Source organism: Hippopotamus amphibius, chromosome 3 (assembly GCF_030028045.1).
Source record: "Hippopotamus amphibius kiboko isolate mHipAmp2 chromosome 3, mHipAmp2.hap2, whole genome shotgun sequence".
Lineage (NCBI taxonomy): Eukaryota > Metazoa > Chordata > Mammalia > Artiodactyla > Hippopotamidae > Hippopotamus > Hippopotamus amphibius.
Window position 1 is genome coordinate 8,012,803 of NC_080188.1, and position 14,662 is coordinate 8,027,464.

At 39.0% G+C, this 14,662-nt stretch overlaps 1 protein-coding gene across 1 annotated transcript in view; it reads left to right on the top strand.

The window, feature by feature from the left end:
- TBC1D19 (TBC1 domain family member 19) overlaps window positions 1–14,662 on the top strand; it is a 142,861-nt gene that overhangs the window by 109,606 nt on the left and 18,593 nt on the right. Inside the window, exon 16 of the mRNA XM_057727769.1 lies at window positions 13,930–13,962. Within this exon, the coding sequence (XP_057583752.1) occupies window positions 13,930–13,962 (33 nt within the window). The remainder of the gene's footprint in view (window positions 1–13,929; window positions 13,963–14,662) is intronic.

Here is a 14,662-nt window from a genome sequence, read left to right on the forward strand (position 1 = left end):
TTGATAATATAATGTTACATCCTGAAGAAGTTCTTTTACTCCAGCAGAGTTAAGAACATGGGCTTTGTAATCCTGCAGACCTGGGTTCAGATCCCAGTTCTGCCAGCTCACCCTATGACCTTGGGTAAGTTATGCATCTTCACTGAACTTCAGATTCGTCATCTGTAGCACATGGGTAACAGATTAAAGGCGATATGTCGTATGAAGCAGCACTGAACGTGTGAGTGCTCACAAAATGCAGCTGTTACAAGTTGCGTTTAGTTTCTTTAGTGACCAGCCCGTCTGAGACTCATCCTTGGCTTTCATGGCACAGTCCTCTCCTTGTCCCTCTCAGTGTGCTTTCCCAGGTTCCTTCACAGGCCAGCATCCTCTGTCCCTCTTTAAGCACTGGCATTCCAATGTCCCACCCCACCCTTGTACCGCTGCTGTTTTTGTTTGTTTTCCTCCTAATCTTCTTTTCACACATTTTCCTAGGACTTCTTATCTACCTTCTTGCTTCTATTTGTTAATTACTCTAAAACTTATATCTTCAATTCTGACTTCTGTATTGTTTTACTCAAATTTAATCTGAACTAATCTTCATATGCCCATTATTTAAAAAAGAAAAAAACAAAAGCAAAATTAAATTTAAAAAACAAAATGACAATAACAAAAAACCAAACACTGTCCTGTTTCTCTCTCCCATTAATTGTACTCTCATTTAAGCAGTAATTCAGAGCCTAAAATCTGGTAGTCATCCTTGATTCCTTTCAGTCTTGGACCCTTTCATCTAATAAAAAACCAGGATCATTCAATTTTATCTTCAAAATACATCTGGAACCCTCTCTACCTCACCATAACTACTACCTTGCCCTTATTCAGGCTTTACTATCTCTAGTTTATTAATTGCAACTGACACCTAACTGGTCTCCCTTCCTCCAATCTTTTCTAGCTTTTCTCTGTCTTTCACAATTCTGTCTGGGTTATACATATAGAAGGAAAATCTGAAAATTGCCATTTTTCTCCTTAAAGTTTTGTTAACGGCTCCCCAGTTCTTCATAAGCAACATCCAAGCCTCTCAGCATGGCATAAGAGAGCCTGTCGTGACTCTGGCCTCTATTCAGTCTACCTCCTAGCTTCATTTCTCACCATTTTCCATTTCACTATTTTTTTAATCACATTAATATCAAATTATTAGTTCTTTACACAAACACAGCTACATACTCTCAAAAAAGCACTATGCTGCTTCCTACCTCATGACTTCTGTTCCTGTGCTTACAATAGCCCATTCAACATTTCTTCACCTGGCTGTCCTCCAGGTTCAGCTCAGGCATGATTCTCTTCAGGAAACTTTCCTTGGATCCCCAGGTGAGGCTAAGAGCCCTTCCTCTAGGTTCCCATAATACCCAGTGTAAAAATCTTTGGTATCTTGTACTACATTATCTTGGCATTAATTGTGCGTTATCTACCCCCTAGGTTGCAAGCCTCTTGAGGTTTAGGACCATATCATTCATTTTTATTCCTCCAGTATCTAGCTATAATAGGACCTTAATGAGTATTTATTTGAAATTAACCAGAGGCTTTTTGATCTTAACATTTATGTGTAACCTTTGTTACATCGGTCTCCCCAGAAACTTAATTTTCATATAACTTTTTATATTTATATAAGAATCAGGAAATAAGAAAAAATAAATACCTCTGAAAGGCCAAATGAGATGTCCACAGAGTCAAGTTCCTTCTCTCTATTCATAGGAGAGCTTTTCCAACTTAGTTTAGAATATATTAGCTTTTACCTAACACACATGCCTAACAAACTTAGTTTACTGGTTTTTATGCCCCTCTATAACAGAAGAAGTGTGGAAAGAAGCTGATGGAGATAGGAAAAATGATTAACAACAATAGAAGTGAAAAATCAGAGACCTCACAAAGGAAAATAGAAAAGCTATAAAATAGCATGTAAAATCACTCCTGCAAATCAGTCTGGGACCATTTTATATAAAAACCAATAACCCTCCACCCTTTAAACAAGTATCGCTAGGTTGTAACATATTATAGTAATTTAAGACTTTTATAATGAGTTTAAGGCACCGAAAAAAAATATTGCTATAACAATAATAGTAGTAGTAGTCACAGCAGTAGCAGCTAACATTTTCCATGCAGAACTGTACACTAGGCAGTGTGCTAAGTACATCCCATGTATTAATTCATTTAATCCTTACAAGAACCTTCTAAGGCAGCTGCTAGTATTATCCCTATTTATAGGTGAAGAAGCTGAGGCACAGAGTGTTAACTTGTCCAGCTGGTGAGTGGCAAAGCCAGGCTTTGAACCCAAATTCTTTAACGTCAGAAACAGTATGTACTGAGTTCATTGTAGTATCTTTTAGAAAATTAAGTGGCTAATATATTGAAAAAGTTGATGTATATAATAGGTTCTAGAAACAATTTCATCCAGAAGAAAAAATAATTTATTGCTTAATGGGGTAAACCCACAACTGTTTATAAGCTTAATACTTAAGGATCATTTCTTCTCTCAGGTTGTTTTAGAACCTTACCAGAATCAGAGATGAGACCCTTCTCTGGAGACTGAGTTCAAAATTGCAGAACAAGAAGAGACAAAGAGCAGTCAGTCCACTGTCCCTTTGCTCTTTACTCAAGGCAATACTAAGCAGCATTTTTATACTACCAGCCCTATTTTTCAACCTCTGCCAAAGATAGAATTACTTTGAAATCTCAAGGACACGTCTACCACCACCACCACCACCACCAAAAGTGGCCGGGCTTTTGTGGTCACGGGGGTTCACCCAGAGAGCATTGCCTGCAGCTCACTGACACACTGCCCACCCCAGACCCGGCAGGTGCTTAAAGGGGAAAAAGAGGTTTGCTCACTCGCTTCCCCACCTGTGATCTCCTTTCCTAGGATGGAAATAATAAGCTATTGTGGTGTCGGACATTACTCTTTCACCTTATTTGAGGCTTTGTCAGTGGAAAGACTTTCTTTAGTAGATTTATTAAACAACTGATAAGCAAAAATTTCTGAGCTGAGGGAGACTTCTCACAGGAAATTTTTAAGCTTTTCTTGTTTTTATTTTTCATTCAACATGTATAACTTGTCTTTATTTATTCATTTAATAAATACTTATTTGGCCCTGCTCTGGCACCCTCTTCTAGGTGGGTGACCCACAGTTAAACGACACAGATAAGGTACCTGCTGCCAAGGAGCTTACATTCTAGTGAGGGAGACATACAATAAACAAGTACATAAGTAACTAAGATAAATAAATAACTGAAATAATTTCAGAGAGTGATGATGTGAACAATTAAAGGGAGCAGAAATTGATAGTAGGTAGGGAGGTGGGGGAGGGCACAGCTATTATAGATAAGGAAGTCAGGAGAGATGCCTCTGAGGAGGTAGAATGTGAACGGAGCCCAGAATGTGCAGAGTGAGCTGCTAAGAAGGAGGAGGAGAGTGCCCCAGAGGGAATGCACAGCATGTTTAAGGGCCGAAGAGGAACATACCTGATGATCTAAAGAACAGCAAGATGACCAGTGTGACTGATGACAGTGAACAAGACATAAATCAGTACAAGGTGAGGTGGGAGAGGTAGACAGGGGCCCAGCAGCTAGGGAGACAGTTGATCTAAAGTTTTGTCTAGTAAGTCCTGTGTCTGGGCTTCCTTAGGGGCGGATTCTATTCATTTCTTGTTTTCCTGTGAATGGACTACACTTATTTCCTTGCATGTGTAGTAATTGGTTTGTTGTGGATAACTGAATATCTTGAGTATTATAATGTGGTAACTGAAAAATCAGATTTTCTCCCCTCCCCAGAACTTGTTGCTTGTTGTGGGTTGTAGTTGTTTATAGATTATTCTAAACTGTTTTCATAAAGATTATCTTTTTTTGTATTGAGTGCTGCCTGAAGTCTCTGTACCATTAGCTTAGTGATCAGTTAGTGATTTGACAGAGATTTCCTTAAATGTCTGAAACCAAAAAAAAGTAAAAGAAATTCTCCCGGTCTTTACTGATAGACTCTGTGTAGGGAGTTTTCCTTCAAGGCTTAGCCAGGCCTTTTATAGCTCTACCTTAGCTTTCACTTCCTGCTTGCTCAGAGCCCAGAAGTCAGGCAGAAATGAAAGCTGAAGGTCTTCTCAGGTCTTTTCTAGATTCCCCTCATTACAGAGGAGCTTTTGAAAGCCTTTATCCCTCCATATATGAGCTTCTCCAGTCTCTTCCTTCCGAGGCTTTTCAGTCTGCCCACTCCTTGCCCCATCTGTTATCCCTTGCTGCCCCAGGTGGCTAAGGCTAATATATTTGCTTTTAAATGCTTTTGATAAATATCACCTGGCTGGCCACTTCAGCCCAGTCCCTCAGGTAGCTACTAGACTGGTAAAAACACACAAGCACAATTTTTTGATTCAAGATCCATATTGCTGCCTCTGGCATGAGAAAGCTGCACCAGGAATGTGGGCAGTTGTCTTTATAGCCACCAAACCAGAGAGTGGGGGGTAGTGGGTGGGTAAATTAAAATACCACAATTTTCTCTTTCCAAAATTCAGTAGCATGTTTCTTTATTAAATATTTCCATAGTTGTAAGTTTTTTATTAGATTCCTGCATTCCAAAAGGTTGATTCTAACAGTTCTAGCCAGTTAACCATTGCTATAGTGGAGGGATGGAGTTTTAGAGTTTTCTGCTTCGCTCTTCTCAGTGACATCTCTCCTCCAATTCTTCATGAATATTTTTAAAAGACCATCCTGACTACTATGTAGAATAGAAGTATAAACTCCAGGAGAACAAGAACCTTAATAGTTTTGATGACCAACATATCTGGTACCTAGAATCATGCATGGCAAAAAGTCACTGCTCAGGAAACATTATTGAATGAGTGAGCGAATAAATAAGAAAATGAATATAGAATATAGAGGAGTAAGAGTAGAAGCAAGGAGGTGAGACTTGTAGGAAAAATATACATATACCTGACTGAGACTTAAAATAAACAAGCATCATAATTTTCTAATACCATTTGTTTCCTACAATACAAAATAAGTAATTGCTAGTGAACGTTAGGGAGAGGAGTGTTAGGACTCCAGAGCAGGGGTTCTCCAGTAAGGGCAGTGCCACCCCCTGACCCCCGAGAGACATGTGGCAATGTCTGAAGACACCTTTGGGTGTCAGAGGGGAGGGGTGTACTACCAGTATCTCATGGGTAGAGGCCAGGGTTGCTGCTAAACATCCGACAGTGAGCAAGACAGCCTCTCACAACAAAGATGAGGAAAGGCTCTTGGAAGAAATAGCAAAAATATATCATTTTAAATCTGCCTGCAAGTGTCAGGTTGATAAATAGCAGTGTACTTTGTTATCTAATTAAATACATTCAAAACATTCATAATCCAGAATTCATTTCATGTGTAACTTTGGACATAAATTGAAAAACTAATTATTTAAAGTATGGTTTCTAGACTGATATTTAAATATGGTTATGTGCTGATGTTTGGGGAATTTTTAACTACTAAAATAAAGTAACAGAGTCATATTCTGAAGTTCCAATTCAGAAAGATAACAGACATAGCTAGAAAACAGTTTGACCGTTGTCCTAATCCCTGTGCTTACTGACCTGTAAGCTACATGTGGAATGAGAATAAACAGAGGAAATGATTATTTCAACATTGAATGAAATAAAGCGTACTAACTAATCCCAAATGAAAGAGTGTAAAAATTTGCTTTCAGCTGGAGTGATGTTAGAGTGAATCAGATGTGAGAGTTATGGTACAACTATAAGTTGTAAGTATTAATAGAGACAGTGAGGAAATGAAGGGAAAATATTTAGTAAGTGCAAAGCATGTTAATATTTGGGGTATTTTCTGAGTCATTTTACTATTTATATCTCATCTAGTTCAAGATTTATTTTTGTTGATGATGTTTACCATTCTGGACTGTGTCAAAGGCCCATTAAATCATTACTTTATAAAGTTATTTCTATTGAATGGAATAGGCAGTTTAATATTTTAGACTTTCTTCAGTTAGATAAAGGTAGGTTAGGATCTTAAAATAATCACTCAGAGCAGACTTGTAGAACTCTGAGGCCAGATTAGAGATGGTGTCCCAAGCACCCCAATTCCTGTTAGAAAAACACTCTTGGATGAAGGCCAGGTGGATGAAACTTGACCATTGAAAGACTGAAGTGGTGAGAGGCAAAGGAAAGGATTTTGAAAAACTGGCCAAGAACATGACAGCCTCTGAGATCAAAGAAATGTTTTAGGTGGTATGTGCCCTAGAGTGTTAATGAATTCACTGCTTCTTATGCCTTCTGCTTTTGTTTGCCAGAATCTGACTGTCCTTCTTCAACAGAGTGAACTGTTGTAACCTTTTCTGGAATCTTAAGCCCTGGTCAATCTTGATTAAGCAGAAGTGAACCTTTATTTAATACTGACAAAAAAATTTTTTTTCTTAGGTTTAAGCTGATACTTACATGTGGTACTCTCCCTTCTAGGAGCATGAAATAGCTGTAGTTAGTGAGCATCTGCTGTGTGCTACATACTGTATTGGTACTCTTTAAATATGTTAACTTGATGGTGCTTTAGTACAACCCAATGAAGTTAGTATTATTTATCTCCATTTTCAAAAATGAAAATAGGGACTCAGAGAGTGTTGGTAACTTTCCTAGAGACACACAAGACTTGAATGCATGTCTGTATGCCTTTGTGGGCCACTTATAATTTCAACACGGAGTTATTGAGAGCCTCCTGTCCTATATGTTAATTGCTTATTCATAAATGAATCTAATAATTTAGTATCTTATTTATAAGCCATGATTATATTTATAAATGCTTCAATTTCCATCATTAACAACAAATATTGAGCATCTCACTTGTAGAAGATACTATGCTGGATGCTGAAGATAATATACAGTATGAATTGTGGCCTTTGCCTAAAATAGCTTATAACCTCACAGCTTATAGAGCAGCTATAGATTTCAGGACTTGGGGGAAATGTGGTGAAAGTGTGATTAACCATGAGTCATCTTAATACATGCATCCCTTTGTGCTTATTGGCAGTTCACTAACTTATTCACTGTGAGCTTCCTAATGAAAAGTGCTCTGTCCTGATTAAGGTATTCCTATCCTTAGGACATCTTTAATTAATATTTGTAGAAGATGAAAATAATAATAATAAGGTGTTCATTTCTGACTACCTTAACACGCTGTTCAAATGTTTCTGCAATACTTAACAGAGAAAGGAAAAAGTGTTTTTGCAGTAAGAATATAGGGTTTTGTATAATAGCAATCTGCTTTGATATTTAGTATTTAGAAAGATATAATATATACTTATATTTTTGTAAGGTATCAAGATATGCCTTCTATTTGTGAACTTATTTTTAGTTTTTCTTTCACGTCAACATTATTAGACGAAGACGAACTTTTAAAATTCTTTGTTAAAAGTTTATAATCAATAAGGGAAATAAAATGAAGCCACAATTAGGGAAGACAGAAAAAGAGACTCAACCAAAGATATAAACAGAGTGAGAAATTAAAGAAGCAAGATAGTCTTTGGGCCCTCTTAAGTGTTCCGTTGAACTAGAGCTGGTGGCTATAGTGTCATTAGGAATATTGACTTTCAGTGTGTACCTAATCTGGGTTTTGAATTTTTTGTTTTTTAGAAAGCAAAAAACTTTTAAGTTGGTAAAGAATCTTACCATTGGAAGATTCTCAGATGTCCAATTTTCTTCAAGTCTCACAAATTTTTCTGTATTTGCCCTAGACATAAAATTTAAACAGAATTCTAAAGTAGATGATATTTTAGAGACAATCTTAGTTCCTTTTAATGACAACCAGTTACTGAAGCTCAGGTTTGATGACTTTCCTAAGGTTCCAGCTGGTTTGTGGTAAGCCTACAATGGAATCCTGATCTCCCGACCAGAGACCATAAATTTCTTGCTCCTTCTCTATTCATCATTTACTTGTCCATCTACCCATTCATTCATTTATTCAGCAAAAGTATTTTCATTAGCAACTATGCTTGTGGCGTCATAAAATGCATACAAAGATGAATAAAACATATTTCCTATCCTCTGGAGCAATCTGTTAAACAGCTAATTATAACACAAAATATAGTGAAATTGTAGTTACGGAAATGTGAACAAAGCGCCATGAGAATGCAGAAGGATGAGCACTTACTCATGACTAAGAGATTATGGTATATTTCTGAGATCGTACTTGTCCTTAGCAAGGTTTTGATAGACATTAAAGCAGTTCGTGGCACAGAATTACCAAGTTCAAAGCTACCAAAGTATGAAAGTGCATGCTGAGTTCTGGTGAGGATGAATAATCTCATCTGGCTGTACCACTGTAGGTACAGAGTCAGGATAACAAAGGGGAGGTGGATACAGCTCAGGTTGCCATCATGAATGGTTAAGATCTGATCAAAGGTTTTGAATTTCACTCTGTAGACACTTAGCCTATATTATAAGGCTAGAATGTGAATTCCATAAATATAGAGAAAATGTCATATTCATTTTAATCTCTCCAAAGGCTACAGAGTAGGTTTTTATACAATTGGTTAATTGGGTGAGCAGGAACTCTGCAAATATTTGGTGGATGGGTGAATGGTTAGAGGAAGATCCTCGATAGATGTAGAGGTCTTTTTCATGGTCTCATCAGTGTTTTTAGAAGATAACCTGAACCATTACGAAAGTTTATTGGAGGGCAGAGAGTTTTGGTAAAGGGATACCCATTAGGAGGCCCTTGCAGGAGCATAGTTAAGAGTTCATTAGAACCTGAACTCAGCCCTGACAGTAGGAAGGAAGTAAACAGTTGACAGATGGTAGAGGTAGATTCCCTAGGACTTCGTATATTCATTCCACAAACATTTAATGAGTACCTTTTATATTCTGGGCACTAAGCTTGCCTCTGGGGGTAGAGATAAATAAGGAATAGTTTTTGTTCTCGAGTGATTTATTTCATTGGAAGAGAGAAAAACAAAAAATGATTATAATACAGTAGGGTAAGAGAAAAAAAGTATCATTTGTGAAGTACTGACTTTGCATCAGGTATTGTGCTAGGCATATAACATACATCATCTTATTTAATCTTCACAGCCTCGTTGATGTTGTCCTCACGTTGCAGATGAAGGGACGTCTGTTCCTAACTTTTGCAGGGTCGCAGGCAGGAGGACAATTGGAAGCCCACCTACTATAAGTCTAGATTTTTGGAAGTTATAAATCAGACTAATAAACTAAGGAAAGTCTACTTTGTTTTCTTGTCTTGAAAAATACACCTTTATAACAGTCTGGAAGGGCAGTTTCAAATTCAGAGTTCTTAGACTCCTCGGAAGTCCCCAGCGTGTGCTTATCCCCCGCCCACTTCCGCTCCATGACTCCACCCCACACCCGGACAGACCTCACGCATGTGGACCCCCCAGCCTGCAGGTCCAAGCTCTGTTCACATCTTCCACAGATACCCACCCTTTGGCCACCTCTCCATCCTGAGGATAGCACCCATCGAGCGGGTCGCTCCACCGAAGAGGATGTGCAGACCCTGGAAGCTGGCTAGGGGCCTTTGGGCTGGGAATTTCAGAGTCTTGGGTATCTGGGTTGTGGTCTGAAAGGAGGGACATGGACTCTGGGTGAGGGATATACTCAGAGAAGGGCCAGATCAGGGCCCTTATTACAATCCCCCGTGCCTTGGTCTAAGGGCAGTACTGGATGAGGCAGCAGGTTAAGTGAGTGACCTAAGTGTACACAGGTAGAAAGTGGAGCCACAATTGCCCAGGGTTGTCTAGGCCCACAGAAGAGAAAGGGTACCTCAACCAGTCAGGGCAAATCAGCTGATACAAGAGTACTGATTAATGAATGATTGGGGGCGGAGAGTAGGGGGCTGGCAGGGAGATCTTCATAGGAGGGGTATTGTTTAAAATCTCGAAGGGGTGGGGCTGGGACACAGCTAGAGGTGTAGGAGAGCACGGCCTATAGCCCTTGTCCTAAGCCCCAGAGCCTGAAGGGCTGCCAGTCAGTTTGGCAGGTTTAGAGTCATGCTTGTGGGGTAGGGAAGAAAAATGAAGCCGCTGATGTTAGACTAGCCGAATCCTGAAGAGTGGAGCATTCTTTATCCTGAAGGGTCAGGAAAGGAGCACAATCACATTGAGGTAAAAGGGCTGAGGGAGGACTAGAAAGCAAAGATGACTCAAATCTTTCTTCCTTGAAGCCTAGGGAGGTAAGGAGTTGTTTACAGAACTAGAGAGTCCAGAAGGAGGTGAAGGAAGCTAGGCTTTTATTGTTTGAATTACGGGTTAATAATGAGAATACTGGTGGAAGGAGAGAGAAAACAAGTATGACAGAGTCTTGGAAAGTAGCTATATTTAAAGAGTGTGCATAAGAAAGAACTAGCCCTAAAGACAACAAAACAAAAACAAACAAAAACTGAGCAGCAGACGTTTCTGAGGCAGGGAGCCTGATCTGCGCAGTGTCATCCGTGCCTGGTGAGCTCAAGTCTGAGAAGGAACGTTCAGTTGCTGGGGGGCCGGGACACACACACAGAGGAGACACCTGGATTCAGCAACAGGAGTTGGGGTGAAAGGGGCGGAAACCAGTCGATAAGGAGTTGGAGATATATGTAATGGGGAAGTAAAGGAAGTTAATTTGGATAGTTTTTAAAAATTAAGCTTGGCTTCAAGAGAAGAAGAGAGATTAGAGATTTGTTTGATGAGAAAGTAAGGTCCAGGGAAGAAAATGGACAAGTCCCCCTCCTCATTACTGCTATTATTATTATTAGTGAGGGTATTTATAATACCTTTGGCTGAAAGGGTGCAGTGAAATAGGAGAGACTGGAGAGAGGAGTACTTTGTTAGGACCTACCTGCCCCTTGCCTCTGCTCCCCTACTAGTAGGAGTGAAAGCTGATAACACCACTCTCCACCTTCAGACCATCGACCTCAGGAGACTTATCCCGGTTCACAGCAATCACCATATGCAAAGCCCAGGGCCTCCAGTCACCCCTCACCAGGTGACTCTTGTCTCCTTAGCTTCAGTGGTTCTTTTATCAATAGGCCTCCTCCCTCCCCTGGCCTTGTCCTCTCTATGCCCTTCCCTCCATTATTTCTCTTCATGGCTCTTATCACCACTGTCTGACATATATTCACTTGTTTTATTTTATTTTATTTATTTATTTATTTTGTGTGTGTGGATAACTTTTTTTTTAAGCTCTTTATTGGAATATAATTGCTTTACACTCTTGTACCAGCTTTTGAGGTACACCAAAGTGAATTATTCACTAATTTTATCATGACTTTTCTGTTCCTAATGAAAAATAGGCTCCAGATCTCAGAACAGGGTCTGGCACATAGTGGAGGCCCGATATGTACTTGTTGAATGATGCACGTAAAAGGGGGAGGAGGAAAATTGATGGGGCAGGATTCCAAAGCCGAGGTTGGCAAACTTTTCTGTAAAGGGCCAGATAGTAAATATTTTACATTTTGCTGGCCAGAAACAGTCTCTGCCACATATCCCTCTTTGTTGTTTTTTAAAATAATCTTTCAAAAATGTAAAATCCATTCTTAGCTCACAGGCCACGTGTAGACAAGCCACAGAACTGACCCTAGCTCCTGTGAGAGAAAGTGAAGGAAACAGGATTAAGAACACAGGTGAAGATGGTAGCGCTGAAAAAGAAAAAGGAAACATCCTGCCCCAAGCACCTCCCTAAAGGGAGATGAGAAAACAGATGAAGTGTGTGAAGAACACCTGGGGTAAAAGAAGAGACGAGTGAGAACTTCTGTCAGTGGCATCGGCCTCCTAGAGGAAGTGAGTGCTGCGGTTGAGTGTGAGCGCTTGCAGAGTAGGAAGGTTCTGAAAGAACAGGGCCGCTGACCAAACAGAGAGAAACAGGGCAACTGATAAACAGCACGGGAGTCAGACACAGCTGGACAATGAATCTGTGGTGTTTTCTAGAAGACTAGGGAAGAACGGGAGAAGGTAGATCCTGAGAATTATGGCTTGTGGAGTTTAGGAGTGAGCTGCGCAGAATTCTAAAGGCGGTCACCTGGCATACTAGCTCCAAATAATACTGGATTCTCCTCATACCGTTTTTTGATAAAATTACTTCTAGAATCATCAAAGAAATATGAGCTAATTTGTGAATGGTATCAATAATCAACTTTTATTAAGAGCCTAAGCTCTTATGGCTAAGCAACAGTCATTATCTCATTTAATCATTTATGTAGTTCCAGCATTATCTCTGATTTACGAGATGAGGAAACTGAAGGTTAGGGGAGTTAAGAAACTTACCTAAAGGCACACAAAGTTCTTAAACAACAGAGCTAGATGAACCCAACGAAGTCTGTCTGACATCTGGTCTGTGCTCTTAACTTACCACAGTAGGTGCTGATCAATGAATTACTATCAGGATGAAAGGAGGGCTCTGGTGACAAGTCCTGTCCTCACTCTGTCTTGTTCAACATTTTTATAATGCTCTAGATGAGGACTTAGTGCATTTATCAAACTTTCCACCAATGTGGACCCAGGAAGAAGAGGGAAGACATTAGATAACAGGATGAGAATCCAGGATTATCTCAAATTGGAATGGTTCACCAAAGAGGAAATGTCATAGAGATAAGAATACAGTCCTTTGCTTAGGTCAGAAACAACTGCACAAGTGCACTGTGCTTTAGCTGTGGGGTGTGTAGGAGGGAAAACGCTTAGAGGCTTTCATCACCTCACTTTAAGGACTGTGGTGAACTACAGCTTGTCCAGAGGAGAACAGAATAGAGGAACTATTCAGGACCACTTAATCTGAGGAACTGTTAAAGAAACTCATAAAGTCTCAGAGCAAAAAAAAGTCCCAACTCCCCCTCCCCACCCAAAAAAAACACCAACCTGATGGTGAAGGAGGTGAGGGAGAGAACAATGTCCTCTAGTATTTCTGAAAGTTTTCGTAGAAGATAGGTTAGGCTTGTTCCATGTGACCCTTGTGGTCAGAAATAGGAATAATAAGTGGGGATTACAAGGAGCCAGAGTTTGACTCCATATGAGAAATAACTCCCTGCAAATTAAACCTGTTCAAAATTGTAATTGGTTGCATTGGGAATTAATGTGCCCCGTGTTGCTGGATGTTTTACACTGAGACTTAACAGTCATTTGTTAGAACTTACTCTAGGTGACCTCTCAAGGCTCTGCCAACACTTAAGTTTTTGCCTCTGCACATGTCAGATGAATAAAACATTTCTGTACTATTTTTCAAAAAAGTAAACTTCTCATCTTTCTTCTGTTTGCAGTCTGATTTAGTACTGTGTTAGATATATGATGGTGTATATATTATAGAACTTCTGTTTTGAACCTAAGCTTGCAAGTTCTAATTTTTCACTTAGAATGTGACAAGATGTTTAGCACACCAAGTTAGGCTTCCAGTATTTCTTTTAAATGGATGTGTACTTCACTTGTGTATAATTCTTGCCAAAGATTACACTGAATTTGTACCATATTCCTGCCAATATTTTTTCTAAACCACATCCTATGATGTAATTTTTGGTAAGTGTATAAGGGAATGCATCTATACAAGAGGTGCCTTGAAATGCTCACTTATCTTTTAACAGAGTGGACTCTCATATACAGAATGAAGTTGCTTCAAGAAGGACTTAATCTGTTGACTTTCTGAGACCATTATAGTTAGTTCTTAAAGTTAGTTCTGTGATGTGCCTTGTTCTGTTTTTTTTAACACATATTCACAGTCTTAATTTTCAACTTTATCAATAGAAAGTTAACTGGATATTGAAAACCTCTAGATTGCTTTTCTAAAGGTATTAAAAAGCATATCGTTCTGTTGATGACCATCACTAAGTCTTTCTGACATTCGTGAACAAAGTTGAAACAAAAATAGGAAACCTCTCTATTTTTGGTTTTAATCCTCTAAAGTTTACCTAATGATTCAGTGGGCATACTAATTGAAAAGAAATACTTTTTTATTTTTTTAGGTGTAATCCCTTTTCATGGATTTTCAATGTATGGTAAGTTGGGCTATAAAATATTCACTGTTTTTATTACACTTTAGAATATTAAACATGCAGATCACACTTTATGTCACATCACCCATACACTTAACCATGTTATTGTGAACATTTTTAAACGTTGGGTTTGGTATCTGTTTATATGTCCAATTAAAATTTTTTTCAAATAAAATGTCATCATAATTGCTCAGATGGTGATTGCTTGTCAAATTAGAATTGAGCATTCCATGAAAATTGTTCTGTGGTTTACCATTTTCTAATTCAATGAAATTAGAGGTACACATTGATATTTAGTTCCAATAGATGTAAAATGAGATTGCTTAAATTCCTGATCTAACTCTCATAAGTCTTTAAAAGAAATAATAGGTCAGAAGGAATGCAAAAAGAGGGACAACACTGAGTGTGAGTTCATGATTTCTCCAGACTGGCTGGTCTGCACAGCAACAATTACATTGAAGCATCCAGTCAGCCTGAGGCACACGTGACAAATACATGTGCAGCTTTGAGAGCCGTGAGTGCCTTTCTGGCCTCTCGAGTCATTGAATGAGGAATGCAGGAAGTGTAACAAAGATTAGCAAGAGGAAGAATGGTCTACGCCTTAATGCCACTTAATTTTTAAATTTCCATGCATTACACATGAGCTTGTTGAAGATTGTTGTCCCAACTATTCCTACTCTCCAACCTTCAGACTAAACAGAAA